Below are 27,205 nucleotides of genomic sequence, written 5' to 3'. Positions count from 1 at the left end.
ATAATTGCTACTACTTTATATGCAACGACTTAATCATAGACCAGTTTGTCCCACTAATTATTTACTTAGTCCATTGCTATTCACTTTTCTCTATAATACTCCAATTTCATACCTGCCCATTCAAATGCCGACTTCTCAAATACATTTAGCATTGTTGTTGTTGTGGTTGTGGTTTAATAACTTCGCAGCTGTTCAATCAGTTGGCTGCACTCTTTGCCTGCACTCCTCGTGCCTCTCGTGGCAGTTCGCAAAACTTAATTGTAATCTACCTATAGAGCTCAGTCAGTCTATTGTGGCATTGTCTAGTTTTTGTCAATGTTTAATTAAACTTGAAGCGCACAAGCGGTTTTGTGGTAGATCTAGAGCCGTACGCCACCCTCCCAAATACTGATTTGGCTCTGTCTGGCCAGGCTGCCAGGCTGCCAGGCTGCTTGACTGCCCGGCTGACTGGGTTGCCCTGTGTGGCTGTTACCCCTTTCTCACATGCGATTGTAGTTGAAAAACAACTATAGCAATTTCCATTTTGCTGCTACAGTTGTTGTTGTTGTTGTTGTCGATGTTGATGTTGATGTTGTTGCATCGTTGGGGTTTTCATTATGAATTTTAATCCTCATATCGCATTCGCACTTTTGGTTCAGGCCCGGGTCGAAACAGACAGACAGACGGACGCCCAGCCCGGAGCCGAAACATTAAGCGCTACAAAATTGCAGTAGCCATAATAACTGGCCGGCAGCAGCAGAAACAACAATAACAAGAGCGCCAATGCAAGCATTCATGCCATTGTATAAAGCGAACAACAACAAACGCGCGAAACGAAAACAACAACAACAACAATAGCAACAACAACAGCTGGCAGAAGGAGCCATAACGACAGACAATTGCAAATGACTTTATCAATTCATGTCGATTTTCGGTACACGCAGTTCAACTGCAACTGTGTGCGTGCGTGTGTGAGTGTGAGTGAGTGAGTGTTTGTGTCTGTGTGGGTGCACATTGAATGGGCATGTCAGGACAAAAAGCCACTGTATGGCAGGGCCTCACAATCACCTACAACAACAGAGCAAACAATGACGACAACAACAACAACAACAATTGCTGCAGGAGGAGGCAAGAGCAGGACACAAGCCAAGCTAAAGGAAAAGCGCTGAAATGTGCCTTTGAGATGCATTGTGCACTCATCGGAGATGATCTAATGCGAATGGATTTCACTGATTTGCCATGATTCACAATGAGTTCATTCAGTTTAGTGTGAATTGCAGGCATTCATTGATGATTCATTCCCTTGCGCTAAATGGAATCGCAGCAACTGTCTTTAGCTGAGCGGACAGAATAATTGCAATGCTTCATAATTTATAAACTTGGCCAAGCAAAAGCGCAAATTGATTCCGTTTTCAAGCCGCTTTAACTTTTAGGCCCATCAATTTCGCTAGATAATTGGAATAACCTATTACTGAAGCCATAAACAAATCGTCAATTAATCGCTTTGGCCCATTTCATTTGCCGTGCGCCTTCGCCGTTGCCCATGCATAACTCATTTAAATGGCCATGTTCTGCAGCGGTTCCGTTTCCACCTGCCCTAATCCACTTATGGCGTTTACTTTGATTTGCGCAAAGGTAAGAGAAAATGGAAAAGAAAACCTTTTCAGTCAGTCCTTCCACATTTCTTGGAAAATTATCTTTGATTTTGACTTGACCGCGTCGGTCTTGTGTCAATAGGAAGTGATTAAGGGAGCGTGCGGCTCCCTCTCTCTCTACCGACCGACTCGATATGGCATCCTGCCCCACTCCTGGCCACGGCACATCAATTCAAAATGAATCTCTCGACTGGCATTCAGGTTTAATTTGGACTAATTTTCAGCGCACGCTTTAATACAATATTTATGGGCTCCCCGAGGTGATTATGCCCGACCGCATTTGAATTGGTAGACGGAGCCAAAGCCATTCAGGAGTCAAGAGCTGGCAGTTGCCTCATCCGAGCAGCCTGACGGCTGACTGGATGGCTGGATAAATGGATGGATGGATGAATGGATGGATGGATGGCTGACTGGCTGCTTTGGCCATGTGGTCTGTTTGCTTAGCACTCGGCATTAATAGAAATCAATATTTTCTAAATAAAGCGAATTGCTCTGAGGTTGAGGCTGCCCCCGCCATCCCCGCTTGGCTACCCGCCATTCATGTCTCGTAATTTACTTTTTGCACATTTACAATTAGAGCACTGCGCACAGAGTTCAGTTCATTTTCCAATTGTTTGCTACGCAAATACTTCAAATCGATGAATACACCCGACGATGATGTCCTGCTCCTGCTTCAGCTGCTGCTCCTGCTCCTCAAACTATTCTCTCAGCTCAAGTCGCTGCTCTTCAGTGCCTCGCCTAGTTGACTGTCAACTGCGACTGCGACTTCGTTAGGTGATTTGGTTATGCAGCAACATCATTAAATCACCAATTACTTTAGTCAACAGAGAAATAAACTGAATTTCCTTATACACGAGAGCGGACGTCGAGTGTGGCGGCAGCAAGTGCATAAGCCAAAGTACAATGGGATCAAATTTCTTGGCATTTCTTAAAGAAGAATGTATCATCTCTATGGGGAGTACATGTCTATAAGTGATGCAGAAACGGTGTCACTTGTAGCATTGATATATTGCATATCTGAACATCTTAAATAAAAATGAAGTAAATATATAATAATACTAAGATATTTAGTATCGATTCATTTAATATCATTATCGTTATATTGATATGTAATAGATATTGTAATCAAAAATTTAATTCAATATAGTTAAATCATGTATCTATGGATCAATCCATCTATACGAATTTCTGTCTCTTTCTGTTAATCTAATTAAATCTAAAAACTCTTTAGTCTTGTATATATGTATATTGTGAATGCCTCTGTAGCCGGCTCGTTACTCTATATGTTGGTTTTACTTTCATATTATTGTTAACCTTCAAATAAAGTCAACCCATATACCATATTTAATTTATCTATCAATCTATCAATCACTTTGATCTACCATGCATTTAGATATTGCTGACTTAATCAGCCTCTGGCATCCACTCGATTTACATGGTTTACTTTGATTCCTCCCGCAATCATAATCTGCATCGATACTTCAACTTTTTTTCTCTGCCGACTTTTGTGCCAAGTTTAATGTGGCTCGACATTCGCTTCGCATTGTGGGGCCAAAGCCGTTGGCTCTGCAGCGGGCGACTTCATGCAAATTTCCCATTTACTATATATGTATGTATGTATGTGTGTATATATAATGCATGTATAAAATTTGTATAATACAAGTGAGGGACTTACGTTGCGAGTTGCTCGATGCCGAGGGAATGCAGCACAGTGGGCAGGCTGGGCAGAGAGTGACACGTTGTCAGCTTCTTCTGGCGCGGATAGTAAAGTGTCAGCACGGTGCAGCTCTCCTCCTTCATTGTGAGGCCACCTGTAAGGGAGAAGCGAGCAAGAGAAGCGCATAAGAAGTGCAGCGGAAACAACAAGTAAACGGAAACAGAATAAACAAACGAAAGAAAAAACACACACAGACACAGACAATAAAAACGAAAGGAAATGAATTGAATTGAGAGTGAACTGAGAGCAAGCCGAAGACAAAATACCCTAGCAGAGGTCTATATTAATTATTAATATAAATTTCATTAATGGAATTATTATATTTATATTGATATTATTAATATAATTATTATTAATAGACCTCTTCCTAGGAAATTTATTAGTATAGTATACTATGAATAAAATTACTATTAATATAATTATTATAGTGACATCTCATACTTATTCTCCTCATTATTGTTAACATACATTTTATTAATATTATTATTATAAAGATCTCTCGCATTTCATTTATTCTATATAATAAAGTATTTTAGTTTTTATTATACCGATTCCGATTCTCTGAAATAGACAGACAGACTACATCCATTCACTTCAACTTATTGTTCTCATATTATATTTAGTCTACGCATAGATCTTTTCATATCGACAGTCGAATTTCGTTACGTATCTGCTAGCATAGCTGTAATACCCTGGGTAAGGGCACAAATTTACATTGAAATAAGAAAGAAAATATTGCACGGCTGACAACACACAAAATGCATAAATACAACGAGCAGCTTTGGCGACAGTCACCAGCGAGGACAATTTCCTGGCTGGCTGGCCAGGTGAGGCGTCTTCAGCGAAGCCTGCCTCTGTCGCTTCTCCAAGCTCCACCTGCGACTCCGCCTGCCGTTCAACAGATATCGCCTGCGCTCATTTCCATGGCTCGCCGCCTCACTGGCTATGAACAAAAGAGAAAATTAAGCGAGTGCCGGCCGTAAAGCAGCAGGCGCCATCATAATAATATTCCACAAGAAGACATTGATGTCAGTTGGCGACTGAAGCCTGAAGCAGGCAGGATGAAGGCTGATGGCTGCTGGCTGAAGGCTGAAGGCTGAGGATGTATTGGAACTGCGCACAGTTGTCTTTGGAGTGGCATCAGCATCGGCATCTTCATCGTCTGCGTCATTATCATTGCTTTATTTGAGCTGGAGCTGTTGTTGGAGCTGCAGTTGGAGCTGCAGTTGGAGCTGGAAGCTTTATGTTTTCAATGCATACGCCTGACTGCCTGTTTTACTGCTCAGTTGAGAGCATTTCTAGTCGCATGTGTCCGTCTGTCTCTGTGCCGCCCGTCAGAGCAACATCGTTAGCAATGGTCTATTACGATTGTGTCTCCACAGAGCTGCAGTCAATTGTTGCCGCTTCATTCATTCACTTATTCGTTCGCGATTGTGAATGCTGCGAATTGTGAGTGCATCAAGCAAGAAAGTCAAATTTACTCAGTCTGCAAATTTTGTACAAAACGAGGAAGGCAACGAATGTCTAACGCAAATATGATAGAAATCTAGTAAACTCTGAAGGATATTTGGTGGAATGCTAAGTGACGAACGAAGTAATTTCTTTTTGGATAGAATATAGAAAATGGTATTATTGAATGTCTAATAATAATCAATTTTAGTCTAATTCTCATTGAAATATATATAAAAAAAAAAAATAATAATAAGAATAATAATAGTAATTAAATTGGCATTATTTTATTACCATATAAATTATTAGATGAATATTAAACAAATAAATAAATTAAAATAGAATTATTACTAAACATTTTGGAGAGTTGTAATGTGTAGTCCATTGAAATTATTATGAAAATATTGCGGGAAAAAATTAAAATGTCAACCTTACAGGACTGAACATTATATAAGACAAATTGATAATAATAAAGTTTAGTTCGTTCATAGATTTCCATTTCAGTTTTTATGATTTTGAAGACATTTAAGAAATTTCCCTAATATGTGCCCTTATATATATTTGTGATTTAGAAGAAATTAAAGAAAATTCCCTAGTATATGTTCCCTTATATATATTTAATGCAACTTCTTGCACTTCATGATATGTGCAATCAAACGAATTAAAATGAAATTATAAGTAACCATAATAATAATCATTAGTCCTTTAATAATCCTAGATAAATTCTTGTCATTTCCAAGAGTTTCCCTAGTATATCTTGCTTTATATAGATATTCATATATATATTTAATGCAATTTCCTGCACTTCATTTAATGAATAACCATTTATGCTGTGATCAACTGCTTCTCATTGTTGTCTGTTGCATATTATTACGTTCCATTTCCCACTTCCCCTGCCTTATGGATTGGACCAATGCGCTACTCGTTCTCGCATCTTGCATCTCGCTCGCATCTGACTGTCTGTCACATTGTCCACTTTGCTGGGGACTTGCTCAGCTGTCAGTTCAGCTTGGTTTCACCGCCTGTCACTTGGCTCGTCCCGTCACCCACAGTTGCACACGCCCACACTTACACACAGCCACACACATTCACATTACTCGTGCAATTGTGCAGCTGCACCCCGCTTAACACCTGACTGTTTCGTGCTAAGTGAAATGTTTCAATGTCTTGGTTTATGTATTTTACAATGAGGTCGTCAGCGACTCCTCCATTACGGCATCTACTGTTGCCTTCATCTACTTGCCAGGCGCCTGTCGTGCACTGAATTCTGTTTAACTTTTTTTCATTTCGCTGCTCCAACTGACGGTGCCTGGCTCTCAGCTCCCAGTTCTCGCTTCTCGCTTCTCGCTTCTCAGCCTGAGTCTTGCTCCGTTGCTGCAGTTGCTCGCCTTTTTACTTTACGGCTCCTTGCAGCCGGCTGTCGCATATCGTTTGGGCTGATTTAAATGTGTCATAACGACGACTCGCCTGTTTGCCCGGACGGTTGAGCATTGAAATTTTTGCACTTTTGCTCACGACAATGGCTGCCTGCTATTTTTTATTTACTCTACCTCTCTCTCTATATATATATTTGGTAGGGCCCTGCGGGGGAGAGGGGGGAGGGAGCACTTACCTAGCGTAATTGCCTTTCGTGACGAACTGTCATAAATGCATTCAGCGATGAGTCTATCGCCGGGCATGGAATGCACCGACTGTGGCAAACGTCGAAAGTCCTGATAGGCCACATCTATATTGCTGTCGTGTGCAATTGGCGGAAGCTCCTCGGTTTGTCGTATCTGCAAAGTTAGTTTGCTCATTAGCATTGGCTTTGGCTTAGCTCTGCCCTCAATACCCAGCGGAAATCTGGGCAGCTGGCAGGATGCAGACTACAGACTACGGAGAGCAGAGTGCAGAGTGCAGAGTGCAGAGTGCAGAGTGCGGGACGTTCTATTCACTCACCTGACGCAGCTTAACCTCCTTGCCGATTTGATGTGTGCGCATCATGACCGCAAAAATGTTGATGCCCTGGCCGGGAAAGGCGTAGCCGGTGCAGTCCTCAATGCATTGGCCCTCGGATATCACGCGCTTCTGTCCCGGCGGTATTATGTGGCGCCAGTTGGGATCCATGCCTGCAAATGTTGAGAGAGCGTGTGTTGAATTCTTTTAATTAACGCTTTAGGGTGGCGCAAAGCGCGCTTTATCAAAGCCACGACATGCACAATTCCCCACACACACACACACACACTAACACACATATATGCACACATAGATGGTAGACAGAGCAGCGCCAAGCACTCAACTTACTTAGCTTTGAACGCTGATTTTTTAATTCGATTTGGAGGGAAACGTGTAATTACATTTTAATTGCTGCTTTTGATGTTTGTTAACAACTTTGTCAGTGCAGCAACGCAGACAAAACCGCCAAATGACAGCAGCACCACGCAGCACCACCCACAGCCAACAGAGAGAGAGAGAGAGAGAGGGAGAGTGGGAGACTGAGAGAGCGAGGCTGCATCCGTATCAATTAGGAATCTTTCTAGTCTTTTAACAATTTTCGGTAATCGAATTATATGTGTGAATGAGTTTCCCTCTCTCTTTCTTTCTCTTTCTCTTTCTGTTTGCCTTAACTGAATTTGTTATGCGCGATATCCATTAGTTAAATGTTGCGAAATATTGCTCATACGACGCGCTGCACGGCTCGGAGCTAGCTTCCTCGACTCGGCTCGACTCTACTCGACTCCACTCGGCTTGGCTACGCAATTAGGGCCGCGTGTCGCGCGTCATGTTAAAAAAATATTTGAAATTCATGTGTGCCACATATTTTTATATACCACTGTTTGGCATTTCAATTGCTCATGTGTATGTGTGTGTGTGTGTGTGTGTGTTGCTGTGAGTATGCCAATCAAATTACCCGCGTCAAATGCTTGGCATTGCTTGCGAAAGGAGAAAACCCCTTTTCTCTCCCGTGCCCCATTCCCCTTATGGCCCGGTCGGCAATTGATTTTTATTGTGAATCCGCATGGGCGTCTGTTTTTTAAAGCCTTTTTACGGTAAAGGAATTGCATGTGTATATTTATAGCTTAGTCATGCTCGGTTAGCAACATTCCACATACGGCGAGCGCTGCGAGTGACATCGAGTTGATTGCATTTCTGTAATACTCGCAGCGCCAAGTCGCAGCACTGCAATGCAATTTTAATGGCGCACAAGTCACATTTTGTTCTCTTTCAGGATTTGTGGTGCGAGCTGTTGCATAACGAAATATGACTGATAAAACTGCGAATCAACTCGCGCCCACCATTGTGAATTATTTATTGAGCAGCCACTGAATGACAAAGCAAATGGCATTGTTTGAAAAACAAGTGAAAGCACGAGCTTAGGCTCATATTCATGAAATACTATTTATATTTTATGTGGCTATAGATAAAGACATAAATATAAAGCAAAGCTAACTTTATGTTTCAGCTGAGTATTTTACTGGAAAGTAGGAAATGATATACAATTCGTGGAGGTGAGTTACTACGGACAAAGACTCAACTATGACCAAAGATTGCAAAGACTGCCTGGATTGCAGTGGAATATGGAAAGCCCTGTATAATTCCATGTAAATATGCAATCAATTGAAAACTCTACGGCAATTTGGGAATTCCTCAATTAAGTTTGGCTTTATAATAAAATTTTTATTTTTCGGTTTCATTTGGCTTTATGCGAACATTATTTCAATTTACGATTGCGCGCATATATTTGAAAAAAAAAAAATATATATATATATATATATAATTGAAAATATCTATATATATATTTCAATTACAGGTCTGCTGGGCGTATCGGGCTTAAACTAAATAAAATCTATTTTAATTTGAGGCTCAGCGCTGGCAGCGACAGCTTGCATAACAATCGCTGTTTAGCCCGTGGCGAGTCGCACAGATCCCCATTAAATTAGCCAAATATTTAGCATTAAATATTTTTCAACTGTGGCAAACGCGCTTTAGTGAAACTATATCGCAGCAAAGGCAATGGCTAAATCCAGCCTGGCTAAAAGGCCAATCAAATTGTTACAAATAAAACTGAAAAATGGAGATAAAAGCGAAAATGTTGACCCGAATAGCTCTGAATCGAGATAAAGTTTTTGCAGCAGGTGCGCCAGGTGCGACGCAAAGCGTCATTTAAAATAATTAGAAAAGTTGCTGCTGATTTTTTGATACGGCCTGCGTTTCGAATCGCGTGGCGTGGGGCAAATGCAACGTCAATCGAAATGACCAAACATCAAACCACGGCCACGCCCACTGCCCGTATGTTAAATATCGATTTGAAAAATATGCATTTATGAATTGTGTTAGGCTTGACGGCCAACTCAAATAGAAATCGAAATAGATATGGAGCCGAATAGACCAAACTATAAGCCCTCGACATACAGCACTCCAACCCCTAACCATCAACCCCCAACGCCAACCCCCAGCCCCTAAGCCAAACACCAGAGCCAAGCTGAAAATCAAACTCTGGCTCGTTGCGTCGCTTTGACCAATATTGAATTTGATTTAATGAATGGAAATTGGCAAAAAGCATTCAAAGAACGAAAGAGAGAAAAGAGTAGAGAGAGACAGTAAGATAGATAGAGCAAGAGCGACAAACGCTGACTGTAATTTATGTTGCAAAGTGTTATTGAAATCTCTGTCACAGTTGATTTTCATAAACATTTCCAAAGCTCACTTATTGGAACCAAAAAATGTTCTATGCCTGCATTTCAACAAGGGCAGAGCAAATGGAAAAAAGAAGCTAATTAATGCTTTAGATGCACTAATTAAATTATGCATGGCACAATCGCAATTCTTTCGTGATATTCGCACTGTCAATCGGGCGAAAGTTGTCCACGACTTTAATTCACAAAATTTGATAAATGCGCATGAATTGCATTTTGGAATTAAATTGATGATGATTTCACCCAGTGGACGGCGTACAGCACATTGATTGATTTCATTTCGTGACATTTTATAAAATGACCATCAGCAGATAAAATGGGACAGCACTCGCTTTAGCTGTTCATTCCACAGGCCCTCAATTTAGAATACGTATTCGTAATTGAAAATTGAATTGAAAATGGCGCAATGAACCATAAAATTCCGATTTATATTGAAATGCAGAAACGATCTGTTTGATTCCCAGATATTGCTAATTTCTAATAAAAATTTAAACATATATATATATATATTATCTATAATATATTTAAAGAACCTAAAGAAATTTCTGGCAGATCCTTCAAATTAATTTGTTGTAATTTTTAAAAAATTTTTGTGTCAATTTTCATCAATTTATTCATATTCATTTAAAATGTTTTTTGTTTCTTTAAGCTTTTCGTTTATAAGCCCCAGTGGGCTTAACAGGCTCGTAGGCTGTTTGATAAGCTCCAATCGGGCTCTCCATGCGCCATCTCCAAGGTGCCATAAAAAATTCGCCAAGCCGCAGCAACATTAATCAAAGCGGCGTTGCATACACCAGGGCGCTATATCAATAACCAATTAAATTGAAATTAAATTTTGCCACACGGACGACAGAGACACACAGGGCGAGAGGGCGAGAGGGCGAGCGGGAGAGAGCAGGGCCCAGCGGAGAGACCCACAGATCTATGGGCAGACAGTCAGAGTTCTGCAGCAGCAGGAAGCGTAGCAATTTCACAGCTACTTACGCGTGCTGCGAGCAGCTTTGCCATACACCTCCCCGCCAACCCACCACCCCCCCCTCCCACACTCCGCATAGAGCCAACGTAATTGAATTTATAGTGTGCCAGCAAAATATATCGAATATTTATATGTATATACATATATTTATATATATATGCTTAATTTTTTATATAGATGTAGGTATGTATTTTTATTTATTGACTGGCTTGTTGTGGTATGCGTTAAATTTCAATTAAATATTTCAATCGCATTGCCAGCTGCTCGAAGAGCTGCAGAGCAAAGCCCACTCGAGCATAACCAGGGAGTTCTAAAGCTAGCTGCATGACGTGGCATACATGTACATATATTTTTATATGTATGTATATATTTATATCTTTTTTTTGTATTTACTGCTATTTTTTATTTTAGTTGATTCGCTTAGAAATTGCAGCGTATCAGAATGTATTAATCTACTTCTGCTACTTTTGTGCCGTAATGCTCCGGAAGTTTTGGCAACACCTACTCAAAAAGCATCGACGAGAACGTGCGATGGTTGAAGTGTGAGTAGCTTGGGGCCTGTAGCCTCTATACCTTCATCCTGTGTGGCTTATTCTCTTACTTCCTATTCACAAACACACACACACAGACAGAGGGAGTCCCAACTGTGTTTGGCCATGTCTCTGTGCGGTTGTAACAAAGTTATATTGGTTTGCGTGACTATGAACAAAAGTAAAATAACAATTACAACAACTACAACAACAACAACAACAGCGACCACAGTGGCCCGCCCACTCCGGCTGGTGGCCACAAGCAAATAGAAAAACCAAACGAAGCAACCAAAAGCCGAACAACAAGAAATAGATGCAGTAGAGGGAGTTAAAGTACAATAAAAAAGAAAGAGAGAGAGAACAAAAAAATAGAAAACAAATTGTAAAGTGAAATTAGTATTTTAGTTATCCTGTGCGCAGGCACAGTCACAGTCATACATACACACACACACATAGATACACACACACATAGAGACCTGAAAATTTGTTGAGCTTGCCAAGCGGTTGGGGTGGTGGTGGTTCAGGTGTACCAAGTCAGCGGGAAATGTACTCAAAAAGCGCTTAAGCTAGGCGAGCACACGAATATTCTTGTTGTGGCTTATGCGGCGAGGGCTGCCTGAAAACTTTCACTGAATATTGGCAATCTACGTCAGGAGTATATACGTAAAGTGTAATTGAAAAATAAAGTGATTGCTTGTAGTCTAAATAGTTGTATTGGCCATTGATTGACTGATTGATAAACTGATTGACGATTGACGAATCTACGGAGAGAAAATATAGCAAGACTTACATTGGTCTAATTGATTGACTTATTGTTTGCTGACTGAGCGAATTGACTGATTGATTGATAATAGTCTGCTGATTGACTGCTAATCAATAAATGGATGACTGATTAACAGACTCATAGGTTGACTGATTGAATTTCTGACTGTCTGATTGACTGATTATTTGATTGATTGATTGAAACAGGTGAATACAATTTTGATGATTTAATAACTGACTGATTGATTAGCTGCCTTACAGATGAATTGATTGTTGCAGATTGTCGGACAATAAATATAAAGATGATTGACTGAGAGACTTATAGACTGACTTTCCGATTGAATGATTGACTGACTTCTGAAATAATGAGTAATCGATTGCAAGACTGTTGATTGACCTTACGCTGTCATATTCCGATCGATTGATCAACTGATTGACGACTCACTTGTTGCAAAGGTGTCTGAATGAGTGTCTAATTTCACTGAATTACTGAACGCCTTTTTTTTTCTGAATGCTCTAATAGATTGATAACAACCATAATTTTGATAATAATATTATGGAATTTTATATAATAGATAAAGTGGGCAAGTCTTTATATAACTAAATATGAGAGAATCGCCCATAAAAACCAATTGAGGCACTCGAGGTCTACATCAAATAAATTATAGACAATATTGCGAGCTTTATTGAAATACCAAAACTCAATTCCTAATAATTATACCTCCCTAACTATATAATATCAAATTAGCCCTCGTGGCTGCCTCGTGTCATTACAAATATTCAAACTAAATTTAATTGACGTATTTTCAACCCTCACAAGTTCATAGGCCAGTTAAATTAATAATAATTCGATTAATGAATGCTACAAAGTTTTAGATGGTCATTATAAATTTATTTATACGCCTTATGCGTGCACTGTGCGCCATTTAGTAATAAATTATTAACAAAAAAGAAGAGAAATACACACACACAAATACCGTTTGTTTGGTCTGCTCTGAAAGCTCCGAGGCGCACTTGATAAGCAATTAAAAATATATTTCTATTGTACAAAATCGTGAAAGCAGTCTGGCCCGATAGACAATGTACGAGGCTGTTGTTTCAACTGTTCCGCCAGGACTTACCTTTGCCCACAGCGCAGACGGACACACACTCACACACACACATACTCACTCACTCACACTCACACTCTCCCATTTTTATGTATGGACACAAAACTCATAAGCTTTTGTTTTACTCGCCACCAATGTGGTTGGCAGTTGTGCGCCAGGGCTGGGGCCCCCGCTTCCGATGGAGCAACTCCCAGGGTCGTTTTTTGGACTCGGCAATCTCATAAATTGCATGACATGAGTTGCATATATGAAAGCTCGGATCGCATCGCATCGCATCCCATCACATCGCATAAAATTTATACACACAGCAGCAGGCACTGCAGTCATGCACACACACACACGCACATATATGTACATAGATATCTATGTGTATGTAGTATGCAACCCAGCCAAAACTTACCGATTGACAAAATGCCAGCGTCATTTGGTCGCAGCACGTGCGTAAAGTAGATTTTCAAACCAGAATTATCCGCCATTTGTCTGGCATGCAATTGGGCAAAGTCCGGCTTCAAATTGTTGTAATGGGTCTCCATTAAATAATATTTGGCCTGTCGCGACTCAATCGGGTAGCCCGCTTCGTGTGGATACGTAAATCCCTGCAAAATACAAACACAAACAAATGAAACAAAAGCCCTCGCCAAAAATAGGAAGAGGACTCAGTCGGGTTGAGTTTTACCAACTGCGCAATACACTGTACGATGATGATGATAAACTGGTGGAGGATAAATGATCTGTTGGAGAATTAATCTAATATCAAATCTCTAATATGTCTCTGTCTATGTCTTTCTACACCTTTCATAACACTAATATACCCGTTTTCACTTTGAAGCAGTGCATATAAAAAAGAAGCTACCACTGTTGTTTGTAATATACATATTTATATATGTCGGTCTGCATATATATGTATATGCACACGTATTTATATACACTATGGATGGCAAATAAAGGACGGAAGTTGATGCCATGGTCATGTGCAATTTAAATGCGCAGCAGCAACAGCAGCAGCAGCAGGAGCAGCAGCAGCCCCAAAGCGTTGCCCCAGCTCCTGTCGCAGGCGTTGCCTTGGACCTAGTCACCACGCAAGCCGTTGCCATTCAATTGCATTGCAATGCAGTCTGTAGCGCCCCCTGGCGGCAGCACATGGCACTGCATTATGGCAGCGATCCTGTGATGAAATTATGAAAAGCATGGCAAAAAGGTTCCGAAAGTGCAGAAGGCCAAACCATTTCTTTTTTCGTGAATATACACTGACAAAAATTGAGCTCGAGTAGCTAGCGAATGCACTTGGTAGGGTCTACCAAAAAGGAGAGCAAGATGTAACTGAATATGAGATTGCATTGATAATGAAGCAGAAGTGGATCTTTATAATATATAAGACTGTGGAAGAGATTGAAGCAGAAGACTTTCAAATGGTAGACTAAATTCCCTTTAAACTTTTAGTTCTTTGCATAGAGTTCCTTGTATTTCTTCCTTTTAGGGTATTAAATACCCTGCAGCTTTAAATTGAATGTGATTGATAATGAAACATAAATGGATCTTTATATTTGAATACTCTAGTAAAGATATATGGAAGAGACTGAACTGAAGAAAATTTATTCAATTCCCAGACTATATTCCTTGTTGACTATTTTCATGTATTAGTTCCTTGCAATAGGATTCTGGGTATCTCTCCCAAAGACTCACAAATCCGAAGCCGTATTTCCATTTAAGGGTATGTAATATTTCGTATTCCGCTGCAGCGCTAACTTGTATTTTGTGTTGAAAGGAAGCATTTGCGAAGGTTAAATGAATATTGCATGGTTATGGTTCTGACACTGATGGCCATGGGGATGAGAAAGTTCAGCTGAGTTGAGTGCAGTTGAATCAGATGCTTACCTCGCTGCCCCGTGACCAGGAGGCAACAATGGCATTGCATGCCAGCGGTATGGAGCGGGCGCCCATGCACTGTCTGCCCTGCTCGCGTGCCAGCTCCTCCAGCTCCGAGTGCGACCCCTGGCACTCGTGGAGCGTTATGTGCTGCAAGTAGTGTACGCTGGACGATGAATCATAAATCGGCTCGTACTGTCGGTCCCATGAAAAGAAAATGAGCGCCAGCCAGAGACAATCCGGGCAGAAGGAGAGCGTGGCAGGGCGTTGGAGAGACAGAGATAAATAAATTTTTAATATTTCAATTTGGTTATGCCGAGGCGAAGAAGAAGAAAAAAAAGTACAACGGAACAGTAGAGAAAAGAAAATGGATACCGAATGCAGCAGACTGCACTTGGCCTCAATTATGAATTGTATATAAGTATTAACGTTTAGTCATGGCCACGGGCCACGGGTCTTACCCGAATGAGATGATGCTTGCGATTGATATCCTCCAGCTTGAACATTTTGCACCAAAAGAGCGGCGTATCGCCGGCGGGCAGCTCCACGTCCTCATTACGCAGCTCCAGCACACGGACGCGCTCGTCGTGCGGCGATGGCAGCTGCAGCTGGGCGCGCTGCATCAGCACCATGGGCCGATAGGGACGAAAGGCTCGCTCCGGATCGGGCAGGGTGCCAGGGCGCACTGAGCCGTGCGGTGGATCCTGTGCGTGATACATGTAGAGCAAGCGCATCGTGTCGTTCTGGAAAAAACATAACAGAAAAGAAAAATATAGTCAAGGATAATGGAGAGTTGAAAAATGTGTAAAAAATTAGTGGCCAGCCGAAGGGAGAGAGAGAGAGAGAGAGAGAGAGACAGACTGTGTGTGTGTGCACAAAATGGCGTTATAATAGCAGCCCGTGCAACAGCGGCCAACAAACCCATCAGCCAGCCGACAGCCATCAGGCATCCGCTTGCAGGCGGACAACAACAGCGGCAATAATGTCCTTGCTGACGTGTACACGGATGGACTGTCTGGAGCTGCAGCTGCAGTGGGAGCTGGGCGCCATGTGAGGGAAAATTAAGTAAAAGTAAAAAAAGGTGCGCACGAGTTGAGCAGTGGAAGGAAACGGAAGTCGCCTTGCGGCCATTGCCAGCTGGGCAGCAGGTGTTGTTTGGTCAGCTGCAGTTCGCTCTGCTCAACTTCGAGTGCTGCATGTAAGGACTTCGTGTTGTATCGTCTGGTGGCGCAAGACAGACCACTGGAGCGACGCGCCGTGGCGCCCTGCCTTAATTAATGGATGTCAGCCAGTACAAGTTTTAAACTCTTTGATAAGGTCTAAGTGCTCCCAACACAGATCACACATGCTCAAGCCACTTTGAATGCATGTTGTACACAAATAGTGTGCTTTATATAGGAAAGAAAGAGAAACAAGTAAGAAAGCTCTAGTCAAGACTGCTTGACTACGAGATTCCCTGCACCCTTCGAGGAAATATTTCAATAATGCTTCGCTTCTTTTCTGCTCATACAAAAATCTAAATTTTATAAAATACACAAGAATCTAGATTTAAAATTCGAAGACTCTAGTTCTAAAGATGCAAGAGATATAAGTTTATAACTATTTTTTGATATGGGTTGTAATCGATAACCGAAAACGGAGTAGTTATCGATTTTTGGATGTAAATTTGATGTGCGCATGGTATATACGGACCTACCAAAACAAATTTCAAGTCTCTAACTCTTATATTTTCTGAGATCGATGCGTTCATACTTATGGGAGGACGGGCTAAATCGACTTAGCTGATCGCCGCCTTTGTCAAGAATATAAACACTTTATGAGGCCCGCCACGCCTGCTTTTGCCTGTTACATACATTTCAACGAAACAATTTTACCCTGATTTAAAATTTTTGAAAACTCTTTTGCTTTCATCAATCTATGTATTCGGCCAATTCAGAACTTTATGAGCCAAAGGCAACTGCAATCCTTTGCCAGATTTCTAAATCATTTCTAATATTCATCTGCTCCAATTTCATTTGATACGAGCTCACATACATATGCAGTTTGCATTCCGAGCAGAGCTCGAACTAAATGAGTAAAAATTCACTTAGGTTAATTGCTTGACCTCTGCGATTACAGCGTTGCCAAACTTCACAAGGAAATCGCCTCAATTCTCAATTCAGCTCGCTGCAGACTGTACTTAAGCATTCACCAAAATTGTGCAGTTGGAATCTCTTGTAATTTCTCATTCATTTCACCCACACACAAACACGCACACACTCACACATGCAGGACAACGAACATCCTTACATCTTGGCTTCAGTTTACACGTCTGGTGTCGGACTCAGATATATAACTAAATACATATGTATATCACGACTTCGTTATTTTCTACTATGTTTTCTTGCCATTTCTTTTGTGCTCTGTGTGTACGCGTGTGTGTTTTTTTTTTTTTTTATATTCATTTATTGACAAAAATTATACAAATTGCAAGTTGCGTGGTGGCTAGGATAGCGCGCGGTGCTTGCGGGACGGCCGTAAAGCATTGCTTCGCAAGCACTATGCGCTACCTTAGCCTGGGACAGCTCGTCTTCTCGATCGCTCGACTCTGCGGAGCTCCATCATCACCGTGGCCGCGAAGGTGCTTGTTAGTTCCCAAGCTTCCTCCGATTCCAGCATGGCGTTGACTAAGTTGTCCGCTCTGATGGAGCGGCCCACTGCCTCTTCCAGACGACGCCTCTCCTCCAGGAACCGTCCACATTCGAAAAGAATGTGGTTGGCGTCTTCCACATGCCCTCGCTCGCACCAGGGGCACTCGTCAGATTCCTCGTGGCCAAAGCGCTTCAAATAGCTCCGAAAGCATCCATGACCCGAGAGGATCTGCGTAAGGTAGAAGTTAACCTCGCCATGTTTGCGGTTAACCCATGGTTCAAGCTCCGGGATGAGCTTGTGCGTCCACCGCCCTTTAGCTGAGCTATTCCACCTTCTTTGCCATCGTGCGATGCTGTTCGCCCTGACAGCGTTGAGTCGCGTAGGCCCGTGCGAATTCCGCTCCACGGCTTCGGCGACCAAATACTCCAGTGGCACCATACCGGCTATGACGAGCGCCGCGTCATCGGAGATAGTCCTGAAAGCGCAGCTGACTCTGATTGCGCTCAGCCTGTAGATCGCGCAAATGCCTCGGCTGTAGCTCGGCGTTGCCATCGCTCTTGCCCATATTGGCGCAGCATAGAGGATGACAGACCTAATGACGCTCATTAGGAGGAGACGTCGTTGCTGTTTAGGTCCCCGCGTGTTAAGCATGATTCTCGAGAGAGCTCTGCAAGAATCAGCTGCCTTTTTATGCACATATTCTAAGTGCTCGCGGAAAGTTAATCTTGTGTCTATCATGACACCAAGATATTTTATCGCCCTCTTTGACGCAATGGTGACGCTGCCGATCTTTATATTGGCAGTTTCCACTCTTTTGCGACTGCTGACTAGTACAACTTCTGTCTTGTGTGCCGCAAGCTCGAGCCCAGCTCCTGTCAACCAGCTTCGTATGCGATTGATACTTTCGCTGCACATATCCTCTGTATCTTTGAGCTCCTTTCCTATGGCTACGACAGCTACATCATCAGCAAAGCCAATGGTGTGCGCGCCTGCTGGTAGTTCCAAGCGCAGTACGCCGTCGTACATGATGTTCCATAGGAGAGGCCCCAGCACTGAGCCTTGGGGTACTCCAGCTGACACTGTATGAGTTTGGGGACCCTCACTCGTGTTGTATACCAGTGTTCTTCCTCTGAAGTAGCTCTTTATTATCTCTCTTAGATATTTAGGGATATTATATTGTGACAGCGCATTCAGTATCATATCCCAACTAGCTGTGTTGAAGGCATTCCTTACATCCAGGGTCGCGATGATGCAGTATTCCTTCGTCCCGTGCCTCCATCTGGTGCCTTGAATAGCGGAAGTGGCCAGACCGACAACTTTGTTAAGCGCGTCCGTTGTTGACCGGGCCTTCCGGAATCCAAATTGGTTTGGTGACAGGCCTCCGGCGCTTGCAATCGCAGTCTCCAGCCTAGAGCAGATCAGTTTCTCAAACACCTTTCCCATGGTGTCTAAGAGACAGATCGGTCTGTACGAAGATGGCTCATCTGGTGGTTTGCCAGCCTTGGGTAGCAATACCAGATTCTGGACTTTCCATTTTGCCGGGAACGTCTCTTGGATCAGGCATTCGTTAAATAATTCGGCGAACGTACTTGGGTGCAAGGCGAGGGCTAGCTTTAGCGCACGATTTGGGATCCCGTCCGGCCCTGGAGCTGTGTTGGTTCTAAGACCTCGGAGAACTACTGATATTTCTTCCTCTGTAACTAAAACAATTTCAGTGCTCGTTGAGCCCTGATCAGCAGACTCGGACTCAGGGGCGTGAATGGAGCTTAAACTTTCTGGAAAGAGTGTTTCCACAATCGATTTAAGCTCCAGACGATCCGTAGGCTGCACCTGTCTACCTGCGTATAGTCTTTTAACTACTATCTTATATGCCCTGCCCCAAGGGTCATATTCGGCTGAGTCGCACAACTGTAAAAAACATTCTCTTTTGCTTGCCCGAATGGCCTTCTTCAGCTGTCTTCTAGCTGCCTGGTAAGCTAACTGTTTCTCAAAAAACGTTGACCTACCGCGAGCCCGTTGGTAGCTTCTTCTCGCCTGGATGCATTTGCGACGAATGTCACCTATTTGCGTATTCCACCAATACGTAGGCTCATGTTGTCGCGAGAACTGCTTGCGACGTAACATGCTGCTATTGCAGGCACTCTGTATTTGGGCTACCATTTGGCATGCTCTGGCCTCAGCATTACCAATTGTACCCAGAGACTGAATGGCCTCTGAAAAGACCGCGGGATCAAAAGTATCTAGCCGATACGACTCCCTCCACAATGTTGACGCCCTGGCAGGTGGCTCACCTATTGTGAACAGAAGTGCCGTATGATCGCTGCCTGTATAGCTATCGCAATGGCTCCATGTTGCTCCCCGAAAGAGGGATGAAGTGACAAAAGTAATGTCGATAACAGACCCGTATCCCGCCCGACTGAAGGTGTACTCATGGCCAGTGTTGAGCAGTGCAACATCTAGTGTCGCGAAGATCTCCAGTAGGATACGACCTCTGGCATTTGTTGTGGGGCTACCCCATTCTAGCGCCCAGGAGTTAAAATCTCCAGCTATAATGGCCTTCCGACCCCTAGCATCCTCGGCAAGCTCGTCGAGCACCGTCGTGAATTCACTGAGCTGCATGCTGGGGGCCAGATAGCAACTGTAAAGCCATAAGCTACCATATCGGCCACGTACGAACCCATTGAATGACTTAACATTCGAAAGTACGTTCGTTGAGTTGCCGCATACCCACAACGCAGCTTTGCCATTAACGTCTGTTGACCATGTCCTAGGGCAACTGGTTCTACAGTGGTGAGGCTCACTGAGAAAAGCTACATCTATACATTTTTCCCTAATGGTCTGCTCTAGAAGATCTTGGGCAGCAACACAATGATTTAAGTTAAGCTGCAAAAACCTTAACATTTCATTTTACGAGCAGCTTCACGGTAAGATGGGCACTTGAAGCTGCCTGCTGAATGGTCCGTCTGCTTTTCACCTTTCCGGATGCAGAGGCTACATTTTGGTGGCTTGGTGCATGCTTTGGCACTGTGACCCATCTCTCCACACCTGAAACAGGCGCCCTTTAAGTCACAGTCGCTGCCGCAGTTTGCTGCCATATGACCGTAATCGAGGCACTTGAAACAGCGTTTAGGCTGCTCCACGGCTCGGATACGGCAAACTACCCATCCTATTCTAATTTTGGACAGCTCGAGCAGAGTTTTAGCTTTCCCAATTGGAAGAGCAACCGTAGCTCTTTGCTGTCCACCGAAAGCTGACCGAAGCGATTTGATAGCCTCAATGGGGAGTGAGCTATCCTTCAACTCCACCCTAACTGCCTCCAAGATCTCCTCTTTGGTCGCTAACTCATCTAGATCGCGAATCTCAACTTGCGCCGATTCGGTAAGTGTTTTAACTACCGCTCGGTCTCCCAAGGCCTTGCCTACAGCTTCGTGCAGAGCCTCAGCGCTATGCTCCGGCTTCCTACTCAGTTGCAGTAAAAGGTCCCCCTTAGCTGTCTTCCTAATGCCTTGAACGTCGCTGCTCAGATGCTTCAAATTTGGGTCGTTTTTAACTACACGAAGCATGTCCGCATAGCTGCAACCCCCTACGCCTGAAATCGCAATCGCGTCAGTCCTGGGACGTTTTTGCATAGGCTTTCGCCCTTTGACGACTGTCCAGCTGCTCTGGTTTGTCTGTCGGGCGGCCTGGTTTGAAGTTTCAGATTCAGCTGTAGCCCGTAGAGCCATTGGTTCTTTTGGGTTCGCTGCACTTCTATTGGGCCTCGGCTTTTTTGAGGGAGTTTTCCTCTGTTCGGAGGCAACTTCCCTCGACCGCTTGGGAGTATTGCTACCTACTGTAGCATTAATGCTCGCTGCCTTAAAGTTTTCGCCTACTTTTTTGAGTGGCGTGGTCTGCACCTCACAGTTTTTAACCGAACGGTTGCAGAACGCTTCGGCCGTCTTGTGAAGGCTGACCAGCCTAGCCAGCTCCTCTCTCATTAAGGCATTTATATGCCGCTGACCCCCAAATAAGGCAGACAAACCCTCTAGTGTAGCTCCTATTTGAGCTAACGCTTCTTTTAGTGACTTGGGTGCCTGGCACTCAGCCACTGGAGCCTGGATAGAAGTCGACGGCTGCGCCAACACTCTCTGTTGTTGCTGCGGCGATCGCTGCAACGAGGAACGACGCGCAAAAGCTTGCAGCTCGTCCTCCATCATGGCATCCATTTCTGCTCCGACTACCACGGCGTGAAGCCTGTAGTGGGCAATGGCTACTACTATAATCTGAGTTTACAACCCGCAGTAACTTAAACTCAACTTGACTACAGCGAGAGCCCGAAAGTATGCACTACTTTTATTAACTGCTACTTCACTCCAGCAGCTAGGTTGCTGTCTTTGCTAAGGCTTAGCAACTCACCAACGTTAGTGAGCAGCTGATTGCCCGATGCAATTTCCAGCACTACTAACAGCTGTTAGAGTGAATGCACCTGATTTTTCTTATTGCGCAAGTGTGACGCCTAAAGTAACAAAATTTACGCGCTCACAAAAGACAAGGAAAGGAAAGAAGCCCTGACGCCAAAACACTGACGCTATCGCCCCCCCTCTCTTGCACCACCGAATTATACCGCTTGGGAATTCCACGAACCGCCGCGCAGTAAGTCTCTGGTAGTTTTTTGAGGTCGCTGGGTACGCCGCGCCCACAGCAAACACGTTGACTTCAGTTCTTTCCACTTTCACAGGGGAAAACACAGTTCAAGCTATTGTCTACGATGGACCACGATGACATCGACCGCACTCCGTGAAAACGCAACTCGAACTCTCTCTGTACGCGTGTGTGTGTGTGTGTGTGTGTGCATGTATATTTCATTTGCCACGTAGTTTTAATTGGTAAACCCAAATTAAAGCTTTCATTAAAGAATCACAACACGACGGACGTCGCGTCGGGCCAAAATGTGCCCGTGAGCGGGAAATATACCTCATTGCTGCCCTCCCCTGGTACTCCGCCGCGCTCTCCTCTGGCCCAACGACTGTTTGTACTTGACTCGTGTGCCTCGGGGGCTTTTGGAAGCCAACAGTCAGCTGTCATTGTGTGCATGTCATGTGCACGTGTATGTACATACATACATGCACATATACATATATATACATGTGTATATCTGAAGCGACGGAACAACAACAATAACAATAACAACAACACATGTAGCAAACATGGCAGGCACCACAGTGACCGTGAGACAGCAGCAGAGAGAGCAGGGAGAGAGCGAGTGAAGAGTGTTGGAAATTGTTAAAAAAAAAAAAAAAAAAAGAAAAGAGAGAAGAAAATCTGCAACCCGGTCAGGGCATCCATTTGAATTCATTGTGGCAAAGTGCCCATTGTAGCTGTTAAGTGGAACTGTAGAGCACCATGTTCGACAATTGACGGCCAGGGCAGCCAGGGCCATGCCCAGGACAGCGACAACAACAACAACAACAGCATTAGCATCAGCAGCAACGGCAACAACAACAACAACAACAACAATAGTGACAACGACGACGAGTCCTTGTCTTCTTGTTCATTTTGCCAGCAACGAGGAGACAATACTTTAATTAACAATTCCCTTACCGCTCGACATTCGCCCAGCCCCTGTAACCATATCGCCCACGCCTTATTCATAGCAAGTCTGCAAAAAACCTGTACAAATGACTCGGTTGCCCGCTGTCCTGGCAAACACTGCGGGCGTCTGTGGCAAACGCGCTAACCGGCCGGCAATCGCTGCCCAGCTGCCCAGCTACCCAGTTGCCCAGCAACAACAACAACAACAACAACAACAACTACAATAGGAAAACGAGCGGACAGTTTTAAAACATTTGCCGTGCGACAGGCGCAGCACAAAAGTCATTAACGTGGCCTGGACGCCGCTGGACATGGCCCAGTTGTAAAAACATGACCACTGTGAAAAAACTCAACAGTCGTTCCGAAACAAAAAAGGCTGAAGAAGCGAAAATGCCAGCTTAAGCTCGACTTTAAAATGCCCTTCACAGCGGCTGAGCGACTCAGGAAAATGCTAAGCAGCAATGGAATGCAGGTGAAAAACTGACTGAACTGACTGAAGTGGTAAGTAACAGTACTACGAAGCTTGAATATATATTTTATGATGCGATTTCCTTTCAAGCAGTTATTCTATATAATTCTGCAAAATATTCCATAGAGTTAAGAATATATTGCAGAATTACATATATATTTGGCATATCCCTAATCGAATTATTAAATTGCCAATTACAAACCTTTCATTTCTGCATTTTAATGAACGATTAAGGTAGTAGCTCATTACTATAACAAGAAACTGTCGCCCGAGTCCTTAGATGTGAGTTTCATAAATAACGCATAATTAAGTACACAAGTTCATAAAATAGCCAAAGGCTTTCTTTTTGGGCTATCTAAGGGTATCAGCACGTAGAAACAAAGTGTGAAAAGGCCTGAGACGAACTATGCACACGCACGTGCAGCGCCGACAGCAACAGCAACAGCAACAGCAGCAACAACAACAACAGCAACGGCAAATGTGAGCCGACAACTAAAATGAAATGAAAAGCTTCAGCAAGGATTACAGCCAAAAATTAATGAAAGCAAACTGGCTCCAGTCATTTGGCCTGTGGTCAACGTTTGGCCAGCACTTAATTGCCAAAGACTGTGAGCGAAGGACCTGCACAGCCAGACGAGATGTATGTGTGTGTGTGTGAGTGAGTGTGTGTGCAGCTCAGTACAACAGCAGGACTACAGGTGAGCCACACTTTGCTGACTTTTGGGCTAATTGTAAAATGCGCCAGTACAAGCACTCATTAGAGCCGTGGTTACGGCCTGAAAAACTTTCGAGAATAGCTGCTAAACGCTTGCCTGAACCCAAATTGAGGTGTCGATCTCAGCGCTCTCAGCACTTCGAAATTCGTTTCACTTGTTCGTTTTGGAGCTCGTTTTGGAGCATTCCCTTTGCTGTCAACCGGAACAATAGTTCTCACTGCTACAGACTCGATATTAAATAGGAATATGCAGGCTCATCGTCGCGCGGCGGCTATTCCGCTCCTATCGGGTGCTGCGAACTACAAAGAGTGGAGCCAAAAGGTGGAGCTGCAGATGCGTATTCAAAAGATATGGCCAGCAGTGATCGGACCACCAGTGCCCATTGAGCACGAACGTGTCGAGACGGAGACGAGGCCAGATCTGGGGCTGCAGGACTACACATATGTTGCTTCGCGCAAACACATTTACATTCAGTCTTCCGAATTGGTGGTAAGATCAGATCGCAGATTGCAGCCTAACTATTGGAATAATCGATTTATTTGCAACAGACTCGCAGGGCGAAGTTGTTTTTGTTTAGACTCTTAGACCCCAAGATTGTTACAGGCGACTTCATCGACATGAGCGTACCCTGTCTTTGGCGCGCATTGAAGCGTCGTTATGGCCACGTAAAGAGTAGTCCCAAGCGCAAGTTGCGTGCAGTGGAAATGCAAGAGGTGTGCAAGAAGCCGATAATGGGACATCGTGGCGGTGCTTAAGGGTTAACAAACAGCATTTCTGGCGGTAATTTGTTTTGTATTTTTGGTTAGTGTTGTGTTAAATTTGTTGTTCGTTCTTGGCCGTAGGCCAAAAAAAAAAAACTAAAAAGCTTGTCCGTTTTATTATTGAATCTCGATCAGCACTGACAATATGTGAGAGTGAGTCAGCCTATTAACAGTATAAGAGTTGAGCACAAATTGCAGAATCTAGCATAGTGCACTGTTAAAAGACTGACTCACTCAATCGTGTATACGCACAAAGTATGTGCGAGTGAGATGAACAGCTCTCGCATTTGTTAAGCTGTGCTAATTATAAGAGTAAGCGAGAGCAATAACTGAAGCATAAGAGGGCAAATTCACACTGCGAATATAAGTACATATTTATATTACTCATTTGTGTCAATATTAAGTCGTTTATTGCTATATTAAAAATTTGATTTCAGTTCCATAAATATTTATTAATTATCATTGGTTTATGCTTAATTATCTGCCATTCCAAAAATACACAATTCATATATGTTACTTATATATATATATATATATATATATATATATATATATATATATATATATATATATATATATATATATATATATATATGCATAAGCTACGCTAGTTTTTAATGTATGAGTGAAATGCAAATGTTTTATTGTAGCATGTGTGTGAGCGTGTGAGATAAACAGTCACTGCAGAAATTAATGTAAAAGTCGCAAGTCCACAAAACGATGATTTAAAAATGCAATTTAGACTACTTGAAATGAAAGCTGAAAGATTTTATCATGCTAAGGAGCACATCTATTAAATTACTTGGTATTTTATTTATTTTCTTTTGTATGTGCTGACGTAAATTATTTTGTTTAACTTGTCCAAATATCCAACACTCATTCCGACACACACACACAAGCACGCACTCACACACGCACACCTTAAAGTTTACAGCCCATTACAATTGTGTTGCTATTGCTATATTGCTGTTGTTGCTGTTGGCATTGCATTGTTATTCCTCGTGTTGCTGCTCTCTTTGGCTCCAGTTAAGTTGAGTTCAGTCGAGTTTCTGTTGTGCTTTGTTTTGCTTTGTTTTGTTGCCACTTGCGTTTTGCCATCTCAACGCGTTTTAATAATGGTCCAATTGTCCCAGAAGCGCAAACGAAACGCAACGTACGCCAAGTTGCCGCTGCTAATGGCTAATGGTCAAGTGGTCAAGTTGAACCATGTCCTTGTCGTGGTCCAGGTCCAGGTCCTGCTCCTGGCCCAGCCCCGCTTTGCTCAACTGCCACTGCCACGACCACTGGCTGGGGCCACAAAACTTGCTCTTTGCCAAGCTTGTTTAATGTGCACGTAATTGAAATGCATTTACAATTGAATTATAAATAGAACAAAATACACATACACACACACATGCAGATACCTACACATGTACGTAAATTCACACTTCTGCTGCTGGTAGTCCCTATATAACTCTACCCGCTGCCTCCGCAGCTACTCGAACAATAAAAGCAACGAGTCGCTTTGTTAAAGTTTCAGCAGCAGCAACAGCAACAGCAGCAGCAGCAGCAGCAGCTGAGCTTGCAACTTGCAACTGGCAACTGGAATCAAATCAACCGTTCCCCAGAAGCATTTCAAGAGTTGTCTTTGTCTGTGTGCACCTGGTTGCCATGGTCACGTCGAGCACTTTAGTGCTAGCATGTGTGCGTGTGTGTGTGTGAGTGTGTTTGCCTGTGCTCTTATTCCTCTGTGAGCCATTGGCAATTCAATCATCAATGGGTTTTTCGTGCGCTGCTTCTGATTCTGCTGCTGCTGCTGCTGCTAACGTCTGTGGCCTGCAACTTTCTGACAGCTGATTTCAATAACTAATATGCAAAGTGGCAGATTGACAATACTACGCCCAGTTGGCCTAAACAGCCTGCACCACCCCACCCCACCGCCCACTGTGCACAGCCAGCAGCCCAATACCTGCGTTCGGTTTTTGTTGTGTTCTAATTGCCGTGTCAGTTGCTCTGATTGTGGCAGTCAGCAGCAAGACTTGTTGTTAAGCTTTTCATATGCAACCGACAGTCACACACGTACGCCTCTGTGTGTGTATGTGTCAAAAATCTCGGACTAATCGTTTGGCTTGTGCTCTAGTTCCCCCTTTAGCTATTATTCTAATGTGGGCTTCTAAGTGGCTTAACGATTTTTGTTGCGTTCATTTGAGTCGCTTTAATTAATGCTCTATGTGTGTGTATGTGTGTGTATGTGTGTGTGTGTGCGTGCGTGCATATGTGTGGGTGAGAGTGCTGAATGCTCTTGTCTGAATCGACATTAATTGAAATTATTTATGGCAAGTGTTGCAGCTTTTGTTAT

The 27,205-nt window shown here is 43.3% G+C and overlaps 2 protein-coding genes and 1 long non-coding RNA gene across 3 annotated transcripts in view; 2 read left to right on the top strand and 1 right to left on the bottom strand.

The window, feature by feature from the left end:
• Positions 1–27,205, bottom strand: part of olf413 (DBH like monooxygenase olf413) — a 153,444-nt gene that overhangs the window by 16,248 nt on the left and 109,991 nt on the right. Inside the window, exons 4-9 of the mRNA XM_018007531.2 lie at positions 15,181–15,462; positions 14,729–14,914; positions 13,254–13,449; positions 6,739–6,908; positions 6,413–6,575; positions 3,310–3,445 (exon numbers count right to left, since the gene is read on the bottom strand). Coding sequence (XP_017863020.1) covers positions 3,310–3,445; positions 6,413–6,575; positions 6,739–6,908; positions 13,254–13,449; positions 14,729–14,914; positions 15,181–15,462 — 1,133 coding nt within the window. The remainder of the gene's footprint in view (positions 1–3,309; positions 3,446–6,412; positions 6,576–6,738; positions 6,909–13,253; positions 13,450–14,728; positions 14,915–15,180; positions 15,463–27,205) is intronic.
• Positions 21,781–27,205, top strand: part of LOC149269411 (uncharacterized) — a 40,676-nt gene continuing 35,251 nt past the window's right edge. Inside the window, exons 1-2 of the long non-coding RNA XR_016270074.1 lie at positions 21,781–21,982; positions 22,068–23,422. This is a non-coding gene — a long non-coding RNA (uncharacterized LOC149269411). The remainder of the gene's footprint in view (positions 21,983–22,067; positions 23,423–27,205) is intronic.
• On the top strand, positions 23,483–25,358 carry LOC108613804 (uncharacterized). Its single transcript, XM_018007533.2, has 2 exons — positions 23,483–24,595; positions 24,655–25,358. Exons 1-2 carry the CDS (start codon positions 24,353–24,355, stop codon positions 24,859–24,861), a joined length of 450 nt encoding a protein of 149 aa, XP_017863022.1. The 5' UTR covers positions 23,483–24,352; the 3' UTR covers positions 24,862–25,358.

The sequence above is a fragment of the Drosophila arizonae genome, chromosome 4, assembly GCF_054131065.1.
Source record: "Drosophila arizonae isolate 15081-1271.41 chromosome 4, UAZ_ARI_1.0, whole genome shotgun sequence".
NCBI lineage: Eukaryota > Metazoa > Arthropoda > Insecta > Diptera > Drosophilidae > Drosophila > Drosophila arizonae.
Note: the sequence above shows the minus strand (reverse complement) of the source record. Positions and strands in the feature narration are given on the sequence as shown.